Here is a 19,323-nt window from a genome sequence, read left to right on the forward strand (position 1 = left end):
CGCTGTCCACGGTGCAACCGCCTATTTTTACTATTTTATTTATCGGTTAAAAACCCAGAGCTATTAGCTCGTTTTGGGCATTTAGTGTAGCCAAATAATCTAAACCAGTGTTTCTTAACGTTGGGGGCAAAAACGAAATCCACGCGATCACAGGGGGGAGAACATGCGAACTCCAGAAATACAGGCGTCAGGGTCGAGATCGAACTCACATTCTCCCGAGTACCAGGCAAAGGATATGTATGTATAACTTCTTTCGCACCGTACATGGCCAACCGTGCTAATCGGAACGCGGTGGCGAAATAACATCTCGCCACCGCGGAGTGTGAAGGATTAAGATACGTGTTCATAAGGTACACGCTCAAAGTAAACACGCACACACACACCACCGCTATTAAAATGCAGATATTTATTCCGCTCATTGTGCAGGAGATGTAACATTGCTTCAACAGCAGCAGCTAAACCATGCAATGGCTCTAGCGTTGTCAGCAGCTGCTTAGTCCGCGAGGCAGGGACGCGCATTAATACCACCACACGGGCAGCCGACGAACGTTCACCACCACTCGCGGTTTATAAACTGCTGATTTAAGGCTATCCCCTGCACATGGGCCGCTCTCGTTTCTCAAATTTCCACAGTGGTCGTCCTATCATTCGGCTGCCATTCCATCATCAGTCTTGCCCATCATCTCCTCTTATAGAATGGTGTGTTCTGCCCAAGCACACTTTCGTCCTGACAGATAAGACTAATTTAATCCCCGACACGTCCCTGGCCACGTATTTATTACGTCTCAACATTTTTTTTTTTTAAAGAGGGTCCTGCCAAGCTTGCAGGTAATCATGCAGCATTGGGATGTTTGGCCAATATCAGTTACATTATTTATGTGGGAGGAAACCCGTTTGGAACAGGGGGAAAGAACACACAAACTCCATACACATAAATGCGCCCGAATCTGGAATCAAACCGAGGGCCTTCTTGTTGCGAGACGTGAATGTTACCACTGCGCCCCCGTCACCCCTATATACCATCTCGTTCCAGGGGGACTATGGCACCCAAGTTGTACACATTTACAAGAGGTGTGGTGCTCACACACCATACCTATTGGTTATAAGCAGTGGTGGAAAGTCCCGGTATGAAACCCATTTGTCCCGTAGTCACATTTTCATTACAGCCTCCCCTCTGCGGAGGAATAGGAACTGTGCCGGCCTGGCCTGTTTGGTGTACGGAGTCGTGCTGGTGTGGTTCTGAAAAGTGCCGGTTGGCAAACACGGTCATATACAGGCACATTTCCACCACTGTTCATAACAATAAATACAAACAAATTCAAATAATTGCATTCGTGTGAGCACAATAGTAACATAGTCCGCGTGGCTTTGAGATGGGGTTTGGTTCTACCGGTATGGATTCGGCAGAATACGTGGTGACTTAATAATTACTCCAGTCGTCCACAATTATCTGGCAGTCCTTAAAAACCATGCCAGGCGGTGATGGCGATGCACGTCAACCCTTAATCCAACACTGTGGAAACGAGGTTTGGTGGATCGGACAAATGTTGCCAAACTCCCCTTCTCACGGGCATCGAGTCAATACCCGAGCTTGCCATGCAGATTGCAATTCAGTAAAGTGTGGACTAACATTATCCGTCCATTCTGATTAGGATAGTGCTGCCCCCTCGCATGCGTGGGTTTTCTCCGTGTGCTCTGGTTTCCTCCCACATGTATGAACACTAATTTGCTGAAAACATCTTAATATACAGAGGACTGCAGAACTGTTGGCGCTGGCTCAACACCCGGTAGCCTTTCAGCTTGGTCCGTGGCTCCTCGGCGATTGTGAGATACAATTTCCATGAACGACGCTATCTAAAATAATCATTAGATTTTGTTTTAGAGGGCCGTCAGTCAACCCCAAGGCACTACGAAAGACCTCATCCCTCAATTCGATCGCCACCCCCTGCCGCCGACCCACGACTGTTCTGGCAGATCGCCGTTTTTCCGCTAGCACATCAAACATATGGTTAATCTAAATTGTCTTATGGTTGTTGTTGTTGGCTTGCAACACATTGATTTTTGCACACAGCGTTTTAATACGTTTTTTGTGTGGAAAATATGCTGGTTTATTCCAGGATGTTTCTGTTACACGTCGCTTTAAGATGTTCTGCGTTCAAATTTTGTCTGTTGCGGTTGCACCCGACTTTAAGAGCCGCATGGCTCACAGGGCTATACCTAATAAATGAAACTTGAAAATTAAACTTTAAACGCAGCAGCAGCAGCATCAAATTCGACACTTTTAAAAGACAGATGAAGGCCTTGTATCTGTTTCGTGGAGCGTATGAGTAACTGAGCCTGGCTACGTGGAGCCTTCGCATCACGACTGAGAATTTGCCTTTTCGTGAAAATGTACGCATTATAAATTGCTTTATTATAAAACGAACGTTTGGTCACCTCAGGTGGCAATACAAGTGAAATAATAACATGCGAACCGGGTCCATGAACTGGCTGGAATGTAGGATGTATGGGGCCCCCTGCAGACCGGCAGACAGGGCAGTCCCCACCCAGGGAAACCGCTCTCTCTCTCCGTGCTCACACAGGGCTAACGCCACAGCGGCGATGACCTGCACACGAGGCCAAGGACCCAAACCCACACGATGCGTTGATGATGAATATGGGACTTCCCGAAACGCGCAAAATAAATGATACAAAACGGGTAAATATGAAGTTTAGAACGTTAAAAAGCCGATAAATAGCATAAGAATTATTTTAAAAACATGCAAATCCTCATTATCCACAGATTCTGCTCTGGTACAAAGTCCTCAATTATAAAGCTGCAAGGAGCCCATTTTTCCCTGGCCTCTCAAAAGTCAAAACCGCGCTGCCCAAATCATGGTGAGGCTCACTCAAAGAGGACGAAACTGACGCCGGTGTCACAGCCAGATACCGGCTGTAACGCCGAGCGCAGTTTCACCTCGCGATTGTGGTCGATCACATGCAATTTTAGACCCCTTGACGCGAGCTCCAACCGATTTGTCAGCATGCCAAGACTTTTTGAGGAGTCAACGTGACGGGAACAAGGGACCGGGAGCCGCAAATGCATTTACCGTGCCATGATAGCGAGTGATGCGTACATCATTCGCGGCTAAATGGGGAGACGTGGAAACCAGGTTTTTCAGTAACAAGGCTGCAGACGAAGCCACGGCTTCGTACCCCCCCCCCCCCCATGCCTGACAATCGCCCGGCCCCGGCAACTCCCCTCACAGTGCCACTCGTCGCTCTCCCCCATACTTCCTGGTTAAGTGCATCGGGGAGGGCCAGGTCGTTACGGCTGGCGTCACACACAGGTGACAATTGCCAAACACCGCCTCTTTCTTAAGTGCTTCCTCGCGTACGGTGTATCGGACATAAAAACTAATTTAAAGCCGAATGCTTCTCATGGCGAGGACATTGCCGCAAAATTGTCACCTCTCCCAATTTACATTTAACCCCCCCCCCCCCTACCAAATTAAAAAAAATAACATCAAATACAAACTAATGGCAGCCAAAAACGTGCCTTTCCCATTGATTTACATTAAAACCCTATGTTTGGGCACGACACCATCGTCCCGTAACCCACGCCTATGGCTTCCCCGCGGCGACGTCACCCTTCGGGGGGGGCTGTGTGACGCCGTCATGATGTCATAATCATCCCTTAAGCCACAGCCTTTCGGCTTTTTGCCTTGGTGATGTCGCCCTCTAGGGCTGAAGGATGATGCGACGACACCATCGCACTTGAAGCCGAACGCCTACCATAACGTGCGCGCGCGCAAAGGCGAGGGTGAGGTTACATCCCGGGCAAGTGCGCGGGGCAGTGCTCGTGTTTAAACATTGTGAGATGCGCAGCCTAAGAGCTGTTTTAACATTTTTGAGTAGCGTTTTACTTTCTTCGTCTGTGGCAGCGCGGCAGCGACGGGAGCTGGCACGCGGTTGAGGAGGGGGTGGGTGGAGGTTGTGCGCTGGAAGTTCAATAGCAGCAATAACGGAGACCTGGCCAAGCTCCTCGCTGCCAATCCTGGTAACCGTGGCCTGGATGGGGCACGGATTAGACGAGGCCAGACACAGGAACAGGGTCGTCGGGGTCACCGGGTCAAACGCTTTTGGTCAAAGTGTGCGCGGTGAAACGAGGCCACGGCTTACGTACGTTAAACTTCTTTCACACCGCACGTAGCAACCAACAACAAGGCACGGCGAGGAACCCCCTAGTTGATTCAAACTCAAATAAATGCAGGATCTAATAAAAAAAGAGCGCCTTCGGCTTTGCGGGGCGTACATATAGAACTCTCCTGTATATAAACTATCTCAGTATATTTTAGTATCCGAAGGGTACATTCATTCCGCTGAGCCACGCTGCACAACGCGCGGATAGACGGTCCGCTCTCTCTATATGCCCCCCGCGCGCGACTCTGTGTCGCGAGACCACGGCCTCGCGACTCCGTCCACGCAGGCCGCAGTCGGCAGGCGTGTAACGATCCAGCTGTGGTCAAATTCCGATTATCAAGCTCACGATGTACGCGGCATCACGCGACGTGCGAGAACAGATTCGCATAAGAGTTGTGCGCAGAAAGCACGGAAAGTACAATAGCAGCAACATGCATTAAGTTTTATGTTATTATTTACGATTACGATGTCTGTTTACCCAGGGAAGCCTCTTGACACTTTCATTCGGCAGTATTGCCAGCAGCTTCACCGTTTCCCATTGAAGTGATTTGCCGTGCGATTTTTCAAATATGGACCCGCAGTGGCCTGCCCGTCTTCAAATGACGTGAGCAATCTTTTAACGTCCACTGCAAAGCAGATGGCGGTGCGTATTTTTACGATTGATACACGCACGCCAGCATTAATCAGTACGGCCTGCAGGATTCGAACCGCCAATCTCTGCAAATGGCAAACTCGCTGCAGGCGGGCCTATCCAAGTGAAAGAGAGATCTCTGATCGCGCCAATAAAATGAATAGCAGGCGAGGGGGGGGCGGCTGAGGGTGGATCACTACATGTCTAGCGGTAGCACGCAACGCATAGGGGCCACGCAACGGTGTGTGAGGGGGTAGCGCTCCCCCAGCTGCAGACCAACCCGACACCGTCTGCAACGTGAGACTCCCGTCCGCGCACCTCTTATCATTGGCAATCAAACACTAGCTCCTCAGCATTAAAGCTCGTTTGGACGTTACCCGCCGGTTCCTCTCCTCTCATTTCCGCTCAGGATTAAATTAAAACCGGCGCAGCTCGCCACGAACGAGCCGGGCCCTCTCGCCCCCCGGCCCAGCAGGGCCCGGGGCCCACGGCTATAATGAGGGCCGGTTCCGCTCTCGCCCCTACCCCCCACTAGCCGGGTGTGGTGCCCGCCCATTCTACCAGGTACTGCACGCGCCCGTCAGGGCCCACCCTTCGGCCGAGCACACGGAACGCCTCCCCGCACGCCGCACGGCCCTCGGCGCCGCCTCCCGCCAGGCACGCGGGGCCGGGGGAGGGGGCCAGGCGGGACAGGCAGGCCTGCAACCCGCCCAGGCCCGGGCCCACCGCGTCCCCATCCCCCGCCAGCCCACCGCCCGGGACCCCGGGGCCCTCGTCTCCACGGTAACCGCCTCCCGGGACGCGCGGGGAGCGGCGCAGGGGCGTGGTCCCGCCGAGTCCCCGCTTGAGCCGGGACGGAGCCCGGTTGACGGAGTCGAGGCCGAAGGCGGTCCTGGTGGAGAAGAGGGGAGGGGGGGGGAACGGCAAACATGCGGGGAGTCACGCGTGTGTCGAGTGTGGGGTGTGTCTCTCGTGCTTTGTGCACTGGTGTGCGGGGGTGCCTCGTGCTTTGTGTGTGACTGAGTGCAGGGTGCCCCGTGCTGGGCACCTGGGGAAGGCTGTGAGGGCAGCTGGTCCGGTGAGTGAGGATGACCCTGCTCTGGCCACGGGTCGGCGAGGACGCCCGGACAGGCGGCGCCTGCATGGCAAGCGTCAGGAGTTGTAATGGATGAAGAGTGTAACACGTGTCTTGAACTGAGCAAGGTCATTATTGTAAGAGCTTGGGGGGAAAAAGAGACAATGATGATGGGGGGGAATTCCAAAGTGGAGCAGTGCGAGGGAAGAAGCAGAAACAGAAGCGTTGACCTGCAGTGTGGTGACTCAACACGGTGTAGGGCTTGTCCTGGGAAAAGTTAACAGATTTTCCAGGGCAGCTGTTTCAACACGGGAGGAATCCCAGAAAATAGCAGGACATGTGGCAACCCTAGCTTGGGCCCAAGTGGCCCCCTCCCCGCGACGGTGTCTTGGCAGGGATGAGACAAGGTGGGGGGGGGGGGGTCTCACCGTCGCGTGGGGCGAGGAGGGGACGGGTAGGAGATGTTAGCGAGGCCGAGGGGGCCGTCTCCCTCAGCGAACCCCAGGGCGGCCGGAAGGGACATGGAGGGTGGAGTGGGGGGCACACGCATGCGCAGGCCGTACAGGTGCTGCTTCTTCTTGATCTCGCGCCCGCACACGAACCTGCACACACGTGGCGCCAAAGACAAAGGTCCCCCGTGTATCCTTTAGTGGACTGTTGGGGCAAGTGCTGTTAGCGAGTAGCACATATGAAGGCCGGCACGGCATATGAGGGTTGGTGGCCAGCACCACGCCGGGCTGCCTTTGTCTCCCCGTTGCTAATGTTCACACACCGCAGCAGGTACTAATTTGAGGCCGAGTCGACCTAGGGGAGACCCAGGACTGGTTCAGATAATCATCAAAGGTGTTGGCTGTGAGCGGGAATCAAACCCCGGGTCGCCGAGTTCGTGGTGCAGCACGCTAACTGCTACACTACCGCTCTCCACTGGCCGCACACGCTGTAACACACGCAATTCAATGCGGGTATCGGCCAGCGGACACACTCCAGCGCACATTCACCCGCACACCTACCGTACTACTCACGTAGCGCCCTGAGTACGATTCTAGTGCCCTGAGAACAATTGTTTAAGGGCGCTTAATACATTGAAATTATGATTACAAATTAAGTTTGATCTATATACAGCATCATTCGTGCAAATCGCAGATCTAAACGCTTCTGTAGAATCTGTGACGCCGCCGCCTGAGATTTTCGCGCTGGGGCACGGATAGCCACAGCCAACAATTGCCAAGCTCTCTGGTTCTATTCTTGGATGTTTGGGCCTTCAACCCATAAGTTAATTGATATACTCTTTCATTCACAAAAAATCACCCAAAATGATCCACACCTTTATTAATTCACTACGATTTACTCACATACTTTCTCATTCACTCACTCACCCAATAAAATAGCCACCTAATGACCTACTTTCTCACTCTTCACTCACCCACAGATGCAACCCCTCTGCGTACAAAACCATTAACGCACCCACCCACTTGCTTAATTTCTCACCTTTAAACACTCACTCACCGACTCATTCACTTAACTGCCCATTAGCTCCATCACTTATACGTTCACCCATTCACCCAACTCATTCACCGACTCACTCGCTCATCGACACACTAACTTGTTCATACATTCATATACTGACTCACTTACACACCGACTGTCCCACCAACTCTGACCACGATCATGTGTGAGCGGCTGAATAGATGGTAAGAAGAGGCATCTCTCACTTGCTCTTGTTGCTGATGAGCGCGTGCATCACACACTGGTAGCGCTTCTGCCGAGTGGTGTCGGCCATCTGCTGCAAACACAGCCGGGCAAACCGGCAGAATTTGCGTTTAACAGGAGAAACAGGACAATAAAAAAACAAAACTACAGATAGTCCCCGAGTTTCGACGGTCCGACTTACGATATTTAGATCTTACGATGGCGATACGACAAAATTGTAAAATATTTTCCATACTCTTTGGTTCTTTCGGTAAAGTCACGTAGGTATAAAATAAAATAAGTTAAATCACGACAACTTCAGTTGTTTCTTGCTGTGGTTGTCCCACCTGATGACGGACGCTTGTGTTGCGCCCAAAACGTCGTGATTTAATTTAATTTATACCTATGTGACTTTACCGAAAGAACCAAAGAGTACTGGTTTAGATTATTTGGTTACACTAAATGCCCAACGTCAATGTGTCGCCTCTGAAAACGGGCTAATAGCTCCGGGGTTTTAACCGATAAATAAAATAGTAAAAATAGGCGGTCGCCCCGTGGACAGCGTGGCCACGCAACAGACTTGCAAGCCGGTGGACAACCTCCACCTGCTTGCTATTTTTGATGTCACTAACAGACTACACTTACGGATGATCCCGGTACTTGAGCACAGTGACACAACAAAATCGTCAATATTGCAGAGAACATGTAAGGGAAGTTCTCAGGTCAGTGGTTCTACACCTGGGGTGCACGCACCCCTTGGTAAATACAGGTAGTCCCCGACTTACGATGGTCCGACTGACGACATTTCTATCCTACGATGGCGATATGACAAAATTGTAAAATATTTTTTTATTTCGTGCGGCAGGCAAACGCAGCAGCGTACGAGGTACGATACTGGACGGTTTTTTTTAGATAGTTTTTTTCAGGAAACAATCCTTTCTATTAAATTGCAGTTCATATAGGTAGGCTAAGAATTTACCTTGTTTTTTTTTTACTTTACATTTTACTGTGCAATACAGTATTGTAGTTAATAAATGCATACAGTATATAGTTTATACAGTACGGTACTGTAAATTGCTCTGTTTTGATAAATGATCACCATTCTTTAAGACTCCTGGGTAGGCTAGGCCATCTTCGACTTACGATATTTTTGACTTACGATGGGGTCGTCGTAACGCATCGTAAGTAGAGGACTACCTGTATTTTAATTTTACCAGGTAAGGCCCAATGAGCTATATAGCTATTTTTTAGAAGGGACCTGGCCACAAATTATACTTCAACGAAGTGGATTATTACGTGCATTTATAGCAGCCAAATACTCTAAAACGCACGCACGTTGATTTCAAATGTGGAGGGAAAAACCGGAGGACCTGGAGAAAAATCTGCGGGACCACGAAGAGAGACCAAAACTTCAAATATATGAGCATAAGGGTCGGGATCAAACCCACGAGCTCCTGCATACCAGGCGACCTAGTTAACATCTTGCCACCGCAGCACCCAAAAAACCCAACCTGCTCTTTCCCTTCCTGGCTGTCCCCACAGATTTGATATGAAGGCTTTTATGCCCAATATCATTCTTGATATGTTGTTTTTTTAATATTGCATTAAACTCAAGCTTTATAACTACTGTAACGCAATACACATTCAATGTACATAAGGTGCATTGCAAATTGCACCTGTCAATCACAACCAATGAACTCTAATTATTAAACCTTCAAATGCATTATGGCTGTTCCTGGTTATATCATAGCACCTACGTAAGGACCTGGATCAGGAATCTCTTTCACGTGAGGAGAGCTGAGCTTGTGTGAACACACTGATGATGCTGGATGTAATCTCCAGCGAAAGTGTTGTTTTGTACACAATTGCCAAAAATTCTGCTTGGAATTTTCTACATTCCAGCAGTTTGCTGAAAAACCAAATAAATGTTCACATCTGTCCATGACATGACAACTATATTTAATTGGTTTTGTTACTGGTTGATGCAGCGTTGTAGTTAAAACATCGAAATTGTAACTACGTGACTACCTAACCATAACATAAGCAATCAAAAACTTTATAGAACGAGACAATGGAAAAATTTGATTCTTGAATCGTGGCCACCCCAATCGTGACAGATAACCGAATTGCCATAAGTGTGAAAACTCCGTGAGACTCGTCCTGTATCTCTCTTCGTCCTTCAGCACGAGAAAGATTCCACTTGCACGCAGAAGGGTCGACGTTTTCATTGATTCTTGTAAAATAGTCTTAACAGGCTGTTGGGGCAAAGCCTGTTGGCGGATGCCTATGAAGGCTGGCACGGCGCACGAGGGGTTGGTCTGGCCAGCGCCACGCCCTGCCACCTTTGTCTCATCAGCGCCGATGATTATAAGTTGTACGAGTAACTCAATTCAAGCCGCGTCGACGAAGGAGAGGCCCAAGGTCAGTTCCGATAATCAACACTAATGTTAGCCATGGTCGTGATTCAAACTTAGGTCACCGGGTTTGCAGCATAGTGTGCTCACCGCCATGATACTGCTCGATACCCATCGTAAGCATGCACACATACCTCGCCGAGCTGCAGGCTGTCCCAGTTGTCATGCACGAATGGCATCACCTCCTTCTCAAAGTCAAAGTACTTCTTCTTGTGCACCACTGTAAGGTTGTACATGCACAGCTGCGTGATGTCCACCCTGCAAGGCGGCACGTGCGGCAACGTCAGAGCAAGGGACACGGAGATCGGGGCTCAACAAACCCCGACCCCAACACCACCACACCACCGCTCCATCCAACACCCACCGTCTCTTCTCTCGCCTCACTTCACTCTGGACCTCACTCGCCAACCCCAAGAACCCAACCCTGCTCGTAAACTCTCACTCCCTGAGCTCACCTCCTCCCATACCTCGCTCATGTTTAGACCTTCATTCCTCAACCTCACTCACTGACTATATCTCTCTCTCTCTGACTCTCACACCCTCCATAACTTTACTCTTCAACCCTCACTCTGACCTCACTCCCTTACCTTGTTCACTGACTCTCACTCCCTCCCTGACCTTACTCATCGAGCCTGCCTCTGGGCCAGCCTAGCACCGTAGAAGGCTCGGAGCCCTCACCAGCGCAGGGGGAGGCGCTTGATGTACTCTGGTCCTGCGTTGCACACGGAGCACACGAACAGGTAGAACCTGCGGGGGAGACGCGGGGTTAATTATCAAGAAGACTAAGGTGAACGTAAGAGTAGCATGATTGAGCAAGGTACTGTAAGAAGAACGACAGGGGTAAGCAAGGTGACGTGAGGTGAACTAGGTGAGTGCGCTGTGGTGAAGCTAGGTGTGGTGACCAAGATTGAGCAAAGTGTGGCGAGTGAGTTCGGTGACTTAGGTGTCTAAGTGAGGTATAGCGACTGTGCTTGGTGAGCGGGGTGAGTGAGGTAGGCGAGTGAGCTAGGTGAGAGAGGTGAGGTGAGCACCGGTCTCCAAAGTGCATGGGTCGCTCCAGGCACTGCGTACACGCCTCGTGGAACCATTGCCGACAGCTGCAGCACTGCAGCATCTTCAGGTACCACCTGGGACAGACACCACCACCACCACCACTGTCACCAGCACGCCCACCAAGGCCCCGTGCTTGACAGTAGAGGTCTCGCTCTGAATCAGCCGAGTGGCATATTTTCATCAGCTTCACAACACTGTGGAAGTTGCCAGGCCTGTCGATCCATATAAAGCTTTGGGTTTTCCTCGGCCAGTTACGTACTTTTTCTATACTTGCGAAACGTGGACCCCTCTAAAGGAACATCTGCGCCGGTTTTAACCATTCAGACTGGCTTGCCTATGATCCATCTTGGATTTAACAAGACTGGATTGTGTGATCTGGAGACCGTCTGATTCAGTTAACTTTTCCTGTAGGCAAGGCTGCGTTGGTTGGGTTACGCAGGCTGCATGTCCAGCCACGGTATGCCCAAGTAGCTTCTGAGTTGGCTGGATAAAGGGGGCTAAATGGGCCGCAGCACGGGCTACACAAGAGATTGGGTGATGTGGTAAAGGAAAATGTGGCGATGAGTGGACTTGCCAATAACTGGTACACGAGGTGTCAAGATCAGCTGGTTCTTGAAGGGCGCAACTGGGCAGTTGAATGAAGTCACCTTCCGATAACAACCGAGGGCAGAGGAGTCATGCTAACAACTACAAGCGGAGCACCAGGCGCCTAAAACACAAGTTTTCACAGTGGAGGCACAGGTGGTGCATCTGTCAGTCATCTCAAACAGTTAACCCATTGCATCTGGGTCTGTTCTGTCACGGAGCCTTTGACACTTCACGTGGCTTCCAAGTGCACATCGCCTGGCACAAGCGCTGTGGTGACATCACCGCTTCTTAGTAGCGAATGGCAGTTGTGTTGTTGGAGTTTGAATGTTTTCTCCCTGTTCTGCATGGGATTCCTCTGAGTTTTTTTCGGCTTCTCCCATTGCCAAACACACACACACAGACTAACTGACATTGGTCAAAGATCACAATGCTGAAAAATCACCTGAAATTTATTCAATTGGGCTTACACATAGCAACATCACCCTGACTGAGAAGAAGTGGCAGGACCCTCCTGCACGATATTTTCCTGGCTACATAAGCGTCATGAGAACAATATTAACAGGTGGCTTGGTGATGTCATTGAGCGGTGAATGGAGGCCACTGTTGTTGTATCTACGTGTCATTCTGTGCATCTGTGTGTTATCTTTAAATGTGTGTACGCGTATCTCCCCGCGTGTGTCCACCATGCCGCCTACTCACTCTCCGGGCCCCCCGCAGTAGCAGTAAACCTGCTGCATGTTGGTGCGGTGCTGAGCATCCCACTCCAGCTCCTCTAGGCTGTACGGCCGTGTCAGCTTCACCGTCTGCAGCGCACGTGCCTGGGGACCCTTCTTCAGCGCACCGCCACGCTGGGGACCACACACATATAATGTAATTTTTATTTTTTTATTTTGTAAGTAGCAAATCGCATCTCAAAACGCTGTAGAATTTGTAGCGGGGCAACAGATAAAGCATGAACCGGAGCCAACAAATGCCCAAGCTTTGTGGTCCCATATTGGGATGTTTAGCCAACTCCATTGATGTGGTGAGGAAACCGGAGCACCTTGGTAGTGGTGACAAAGATGCACTGGCGGCACTGCCAGGAGGCCTCGCACGCGATGAGCTCCGAGTCGATGTTGGGGATGTGGCACCGCTGGTGGTATCCTGTGGGGGGGGGCACGCAGCGTCGTTCAGGGAACGCACGCGAATCCACGGGGACACCCTCCTCATCACCAGTTGTCTCATTATTACGATTGACTAAACAGTTGTCCACAGGCACGCTGCTCCGGCATAATAACACTGAGCCATAGCAATCCTCAAAGGTGCCTTTAGTCAGACTCTGAACCACAGCAATTAACAATGAAAACCGTAAAGAGAGATTTAGTATGGCTCTCTGTGGTATTTCACGTAATTTGTAGTTGTCATGTCACAGCACTACTTATTATGACATATAAATGGGCTTGTAAATAATTGTCAATGTAGGAATCAGTAATTTACATATTTATTCTAATTATGTTCATATTTTATGAATGGAAGACAGAACAGGGCAGCACATAGGAGATGGCTGATCCAAGCAGAAAAAAAAACTAATTTTAATACGAAATCTATGAGAGGGATATCTAGAGGGAGCTATAGAGCTCCATCTCGTGCAGTGCTTCGCAAACCGGCAAAGTTCCAGGTGTGCTACCGGTATTTTCGGAATTATAGTCAAGAAGTTCACCGTTCGCAAGCTGGGACTGACGAACTTCTCCTCAATGCCGTTGAGTGGCCAATCCTCTCAACTCCCTCAGTCGCGCAATTGGACAAAGAATGTGCCGCGAGGATCGAACAAGCTCGAAAATGTGCCGTGGAATAAAAAAAGGTTGAGAAGCACTGATCTAGCGGAGGGCCTTTCTGCTTTCAGTGGCATGACCACGGACATGTAGGGCTGCCCCTTTACCCGACTGTACGCGAGTCTCCTACTAAGCCAATGCCGCGGCACGCGCTGCATCGGCTGCGCGGGGTGTGTGGGGTAGTGGGACCGTAGGGGCACTGGCTGCGGGGCGGCGCGCATGAACGAGGCTCCCTTACCCTGCCCACACTTGTCGCAGATGACGATCTCGTTGGGAGAGTCGGACGACCCCTCCTGGCATATGGTGCATACCATCTCTCCGCTCGGGGGGCTCCCCACTGCACGGAGCGCACGCACGCACACATGCGCGCGTTGATTTGGACGGCGCCAAGCCACATGTCAACAAGGATGGTCAGGCCACACAGACGGCCAATTTTTTGTCAATCCACTGCTGGATGAAGGGGCTTCTCCACACAGTGCGGTACATGGGGGTTATCCGACAAAACTTCGCCACACTAGTCAGTGTGGGTCGGTGGAGGTGGGGAGCACAGACGTGGGAAAATATTTAAATACATTGGATTTTGCTGCATTGCCCTCTGCTGCCCACAACTTAGCCCCACAACAGCTTTTAACTGTTATGCGCTCTTTCTATCTTTTTATATCTAAATTGTATTGCAGCGCGAGGTCAGCACAGTCTTGAAATGCCTGTTGCACAGCCTTAAAATTAAAACACCTACGCACACACACCAGGAAGCTTTTGTAGTGTAAGGGTGAGTATGGACTTGGAATCCAGAGATCGACGGATCGATTCCACCTGCGGGTGCGGCAGTTGAAACAATGGGGGCAGATTGATAAATCCCCCTCCTGCCGCCTGTCTACCCAACAGCAGCATAAATGGGTGCACCATCAGGTCGCATAGGGTTAGTACCATATAGTGTTAGTACCGTGCTAATCGCACCTCCGAATTCCACGGTTGGCTACGTACAGTGCGGAAGAAGTTCAACATACATAGTACACCCACCTCTCCCACGATGTTTGGTCAGGGTGGAAGAGTAGACCAAATAACCTCTAAAGGTCGCTCTCGTGGAGGCCCTTCCATCAGCAGTGACTTGAGCAGAAAGCAATTGCAGGGCTGCATCTTTACCTTTTTAACCGAGTTACGAGGGAAAATGTTCCACGTGGTGATTTTGGGCTGCCGTCGTGCGGTTCGTATGATCGTGCGTGCCAAATGGACCGTTTACTCCTGACATTCGACTGGAATCCGGTAGCGGCTCCTGACTTATGATACCGGTTCCTCAACTGTGAGGTCAGTGACAGGTTAAGCAGTATCTAGATTTAAAGCTTTCGTGACTGCTAGGATCCATACTCTTTGGTTCTATTGGGTAAAGCTGGAGTAATCTTACTCCAGTGCTGTCCTCCAGACAGTCTCGTCCCTTCACCTGATGAAGGCCGCTTGTGTTGTGGCCGAAACGTCGTGATTTTTTTGTTATTTTATTTTCACCTACGTGACTTTACCCAATAGAACCAAAGAGTAAGCAGTATCTGTTTGACAACCCCAACATAGACCTACACACCCCAAACTCACACCTCCATGACTTACGTGCTTGGATGTCCTTCCACAGGACCCAGAACTCGGAGCGATCCTCAAACGTGATGTAGCAGCTCCCCTTCTTCCTGTCCACCTGCCCAGGGTGGCAGCACAAGACGCGAGGTCAGATTGTGCGGGCTGTGGAGGTGACCGCAGACACAGCAAGGGTGAGGTGATCGCACACATCATAGGTGAGGTGACTACACACACACAACTCTCCGCTGTCATCCTGTAAGTGGCTCACAGAGAGCTGTACACGCTAGCGGTGCCACCTTCTTGATGGTGCCCAGGTAGAAGAGTCCGTCGGACCAGCGTGCCAAAACCTCGTGGCCCAGCGCATGCCGGCACACGGGGGCCCGAGTGGGCCCTCCCTTTCTGTCTGCGTCGGGCTCCGGCCTCTCGGGTGCCGCCCTCGCTCCTGCCGCCCGCTCCTCTCCCCCCACGCTCGTCAGAGTAGCCGCACCGGTGCTCTCCCGCCACTCCACGCCATCCGTCACTGTCTCATCTGCAGCATCGGCGCGGGCCCGTGAGTATCGCTCGGCGCCGCTCCTTGCATGCCGCTTGAGGGGACTCAGGTAGTCCTCTTCCTCCTCCTCTTCCTCCTCCTCCTCCTCCTCCTCTTCCTCCTCTTCGCTGTCCGACTCGGAGACTGCACGGGCAAAACGGGGCCGGCCCGGGTCCCGCTCGGGGGAGCCGGGGACCCGCCCCATGGGTAACGAGCGCGCCGTCACAGGGAGGGGGCCCGCGTAGGGGCCCATCGGCGTCGCCCGCTCGTGCAAGCGCTGCCCAAAGCTGGGCAGGCCGAGGTCGGTGCTGCGATCGAGCCATGCGGAGCCCACGGTGCCGCTGTCGCCCAGGAGGTCGTCACACGACCACGTATCCCCGTGGTCGCCAGCGACGAGGGCGCCGTTGTGGGGCCGCGGCGTGGAGGTGGCGCGCACGCCGGGGAAGCTCGCCATGTCACACGAGACGGCCGTCACCTCTCATCCTCCGCAGCTGCCTTCGCCAAGCACAAGAACCCACCACACACGGGATAACATGCAGAGCTTCACACATGGTTCTTGAATACACCATTGTACTGCCATCTTCTGGTGACACTGCCAATCGGTGGGGGTTTGGAGTTTCAGAAAGAACTGTACTGTATCGTGATTCACTCCTGCGTGCCTCCAAAGCATGGGATCGCAACCTCACGCCACAGAAATACAATTTCACTGTACTGTATTCAAGTACAGTAAATTCATAAAAATATATGTAAATGAATAAAAACATTGCAGTACTGCGCTGGCAGTGGCTCTTAGGCACAATTCAATTATGAGCACCACATTAATCAATTATAGATCATTCGCACTGACTTATAACATAAACATTTGCACAAAGCTGACGTTTCAGGCAATGGCAATTCTTCACATTGCTTAAGGACTCGGCAAAAAGAACGATCGACTTTTATAGCCGAAGCTTGCACTTTACACTGCCGAGCGCCGAACAAACCGGGAAAGCAAGGTTAAGGTTTACAAAACCGAGATATCGAATTTTACCATCAAGAGCCATACACCTCCTCAAGCATTGACACCGCAAATGTGCGTGTCTTGCACTCTCGCATCGCCTAGCGAGTGTTCTCGAAAATTTTAACAACTCCACACTCTGACTCTTGCCTGGGAGGGCAACCACCACCACCACCAGCAGAAGCCCGCACACGGCGCAAAAGCGAGACACGCACACACACACAAACACGAGAGTCGTTGCCATTTCCCGGTATGCGAGCGCCGCGGTTAACCACCACACACACGGCCGGCTCCGTCAAGTGGTGCGGGACGGGCCGGAAACCGGCTCAAGTCCCGGCCTGCCGCTCCGAGTGCAGCCAAGCCAATAAATCAGCCTGCCTCTTCACCCAGCCGGAGCTCGTAGCAAGCCACAACCGTGCCTTTTGAAAATTGTGGCGTCCAGCCCCCAGCAATAACCTTGCCCCCGACTCCCATCACCAAGTCCCGTGCTGACGGTGCCCGTGCACACGCAGTGCTATCTAGCTCGATTCTCTTAATTCGAGATGCAACCGGCTGCTTCACCTCAAATCTTCTCACGGACCTTCCACAGTCCAGCCCATGCTCCTATCTCACTTTCCCATTATCTCTATCCCTAACCCATGCCCCTATCATAATCCAAGTGCCTCTATCCCTACCCCATGCCCCTATCCCTAACCCATGTTATCACTAAACCATAAATAACATCTATCCCTAACCCTCTGTCCGACGCCCCTATCATTGTGACTCAACCCCCACGGCCCCTATACCCATAGATGTCCGTACCATTTGGCCATGGCCAATACCGCAGGCCACCACGGCCGCCCTGTAAACAGGTGGACACTCAACGCAGCAGCGTCAATTGCTGCTATTGCTGCCCGCTGTTGTTTTTATTGCAAGGGCGTCGTGTTATTGCGAGCTTCGCGGGCGGCATCGTTAGGAGTGGGGATCGCCGTGGTTCGCGCAACATTCCTCACGACTTCGGCTCGGATTTTTACCTCGCACCGTTTCTCATTGTTCACCTCACGATGAACCTCGGATTTGTTTTAAATCTCACGATTTCGCCTTAAATTTCACTGTCGAAGAGTTTTACCTCAGATTTCACGGTCAAGAATTTTTACGTCAATATTTACCGCATATTTCACCGTCAAGAGTTTGACCTAAATATTTACCTCAACATTTCACTGTCAAGAGTTTGAGCTCAATATTTACCGCAGATTTCACCGTCAAAAGAGCTTTACCACTTTTTTACCTCAATGTCTAATTTACCTCAGGTTTCAGCGAGTTTACATGCGCATTTGCCTAGGGATTTACCTGTTTTACATCAGATATCACCTCAAGATCACTGGCAGTGTTGTACAGTACTAATAAGTGTTTACTTTTACCATGATGTTAACATGGGCAAAGTTTTACCCGACGATTTACCTCAGGATTTTGTTTACCTCAATTTTTACAAATGTCACCTCAGTAATCACCTAAATATGTCAAAAATTACCTCGGCATTTCCGCGGAGTTTTACCATCAGTTCTTTACCATCAGGATATGTTTACATGGGCAAGGTTTGACCTGAGTCTACTTCACCTGAGAATTTACCTCAGTATTCTTTTTAACCATTGCGTTTACCTCCGGTTTTAAACGAGACATTACCTTAATAATCACCTCAGAAAATACCTCAAGATTTACCGAGGCATCGCCGTCAGTGTTTTACCACCAGTTTTCCTCAGAGGGCTTCAACCTGAGGTTACCCTCCGACGTTACAGCTCTCGTTTCACACCTCAACATTTGTACCTCAGCCGTCGCTCTTGATCAGGGATCTACATCTCTCTCAATCTCTCTCTGTCGCCCATGTGGATGTCACCGCCAAGGGTTCTCCGTTAACCTCAGCGGTGATGATTCACCTCGCGATTTCAACAACGCTGTGCTGTTGTTGTCGAGCGAATAAAACATGTTACCTCCAGGTGTCACCCCCAGCACCACCATCCCCACCCCGAGCCGCCCGTAATCCACGAGAGAAGCCGCCGCCGCCGCCGCGCAGCGCCGTGACAAGTGACAATGACTGACTAAAGGGTAAGATGCCAAACGATGACAACTGACGATGCAGGAGGGAGGAACGACGATAAAACGATGATGAGGTGACGCGGTTCCCTCTTCACGGTGGACCGCGCGGCGCCATTTTCCCCGCGGGAATTTTTCGCGCGAAAACTTTCGCGGCGCGCTCGAGCAGCCCCCCACCCGCACCGTCTACCACACCCCCACCCCCAATCACGTCACGGAAACGCGCGCGAAATCTCCGTAATGTGACCAGCGCTACCCCCACCCCCTCGGGTAGCCATCTTAGGTAGGGGGGGGAGGGGAACGTCACCGCGGTTGTTGGGGGCGGCTCGTGAGGGGTGAGCGACGCGTCCGAGCGGGGCTCTGCTGCTACCCGCCGCTGCTCCTGCCCCCTACCAAGATGGCCGGCAGGGCCTCACGCGCATTGAGAGGAGGGCGAGTCCACCCCGCCCACCCCGCCCCCACCACCCCCTCACTCCCCCCTCACCCCCCCTCAAGCCCACCCCCGCACTCACCCCCCTCGCCTGAACAGACTGTTGGGGCAAGTGCATGGGGGCCGTCCATAAATGACGTCACGCGATTTTGGACAAAAAGTCAGACCCCCCCTCAAATATGACGTCACAAAGCTCTGCCCCCCCCCCCCCAAAATATAAAACATGCTTCAAATCGCTTTAAACTATTGTCATTGTAGTGCGTATTTAATGTGGCGCTGCACTCTGATGTT

The 19,323-nt window shown here is 51.4% G+C and overlaps 1 protein-coding gene across 4 annotated transcripts; it reads right to left on the reverse strand.

Annotated features, from left to right (window-relative positions):
• Positions 1-389: 389 nt before the first annotated feature.
• LOC116955386 (metal-response element-binding transcription factor 2-like) lies at positions 390-18,933 on the reverse strand. Of its 4 annotated transcripts, none has more exons than XM_032976428.2 (13): positions 18,910-18,933; positions 15,303-16,026; positions 15,043-15,124; positions 13,682-13,780; positions 12,675-12,775; positions 12,332-12,480; positions 11,023-11,118; positions 10,670-10,738; positions 10,126-10,249; positions 7,601-7,671; positions 6,317-6,490; positions 5,862-5,951; positions 390-5,705 (listed from the first exon to the last, which is right to left on the reverse strand). In XM_032976428.2, exons 2-13 carry the CDS (start codon positions 15,987-15,989, stop codon positions 5,345-5,347), a joined length of 2,103 nt encoding a protein of 700 aa, XP_032832319.2. In that variant the 5' UTR covers positions 15,990-16,026; positions 18,910-18,933; the 3' UTR covers positions 390-5,344. The 4 variants fall into 4 exon arrangements, with proteins under 4 accessions (XP_032832319.2, XP_075909310.1, XP_032832318.2 ...); XM_076053195.1 differs by lacking the exon at positions 18,910-18,933 and adding an exon at positions 18,500-18,803; XM_032976427.2 differs by lacking the exon at positions 18,910-18,933 and adding an exon at positions 18,500-18,803 and having other exon boundaries at positions 15,303-16,030.
• Between the last annotated feature and the right edge of the window lie 390 nt (positions 18,934-19,323).

The sequence above is a fragment of the Petromyzon marinus genome, chromosome 59, assembly GCF_048934315.1.
Source record: "Petromyzon marinus isolate PM22_M1 ecotype Great Lakes invasive population chromosome 59, UKy_Petmar_22M1.pri1.0, whole genome shotgun sequence".
In the NCBI taxonomy this organism is placed as follows: Eukaryota; Metazoa; Chordata; class Hyperoartia; order Petromyzontiformes; family Petromyzontidae; genus Petromyzon; species Petromyzon marinus.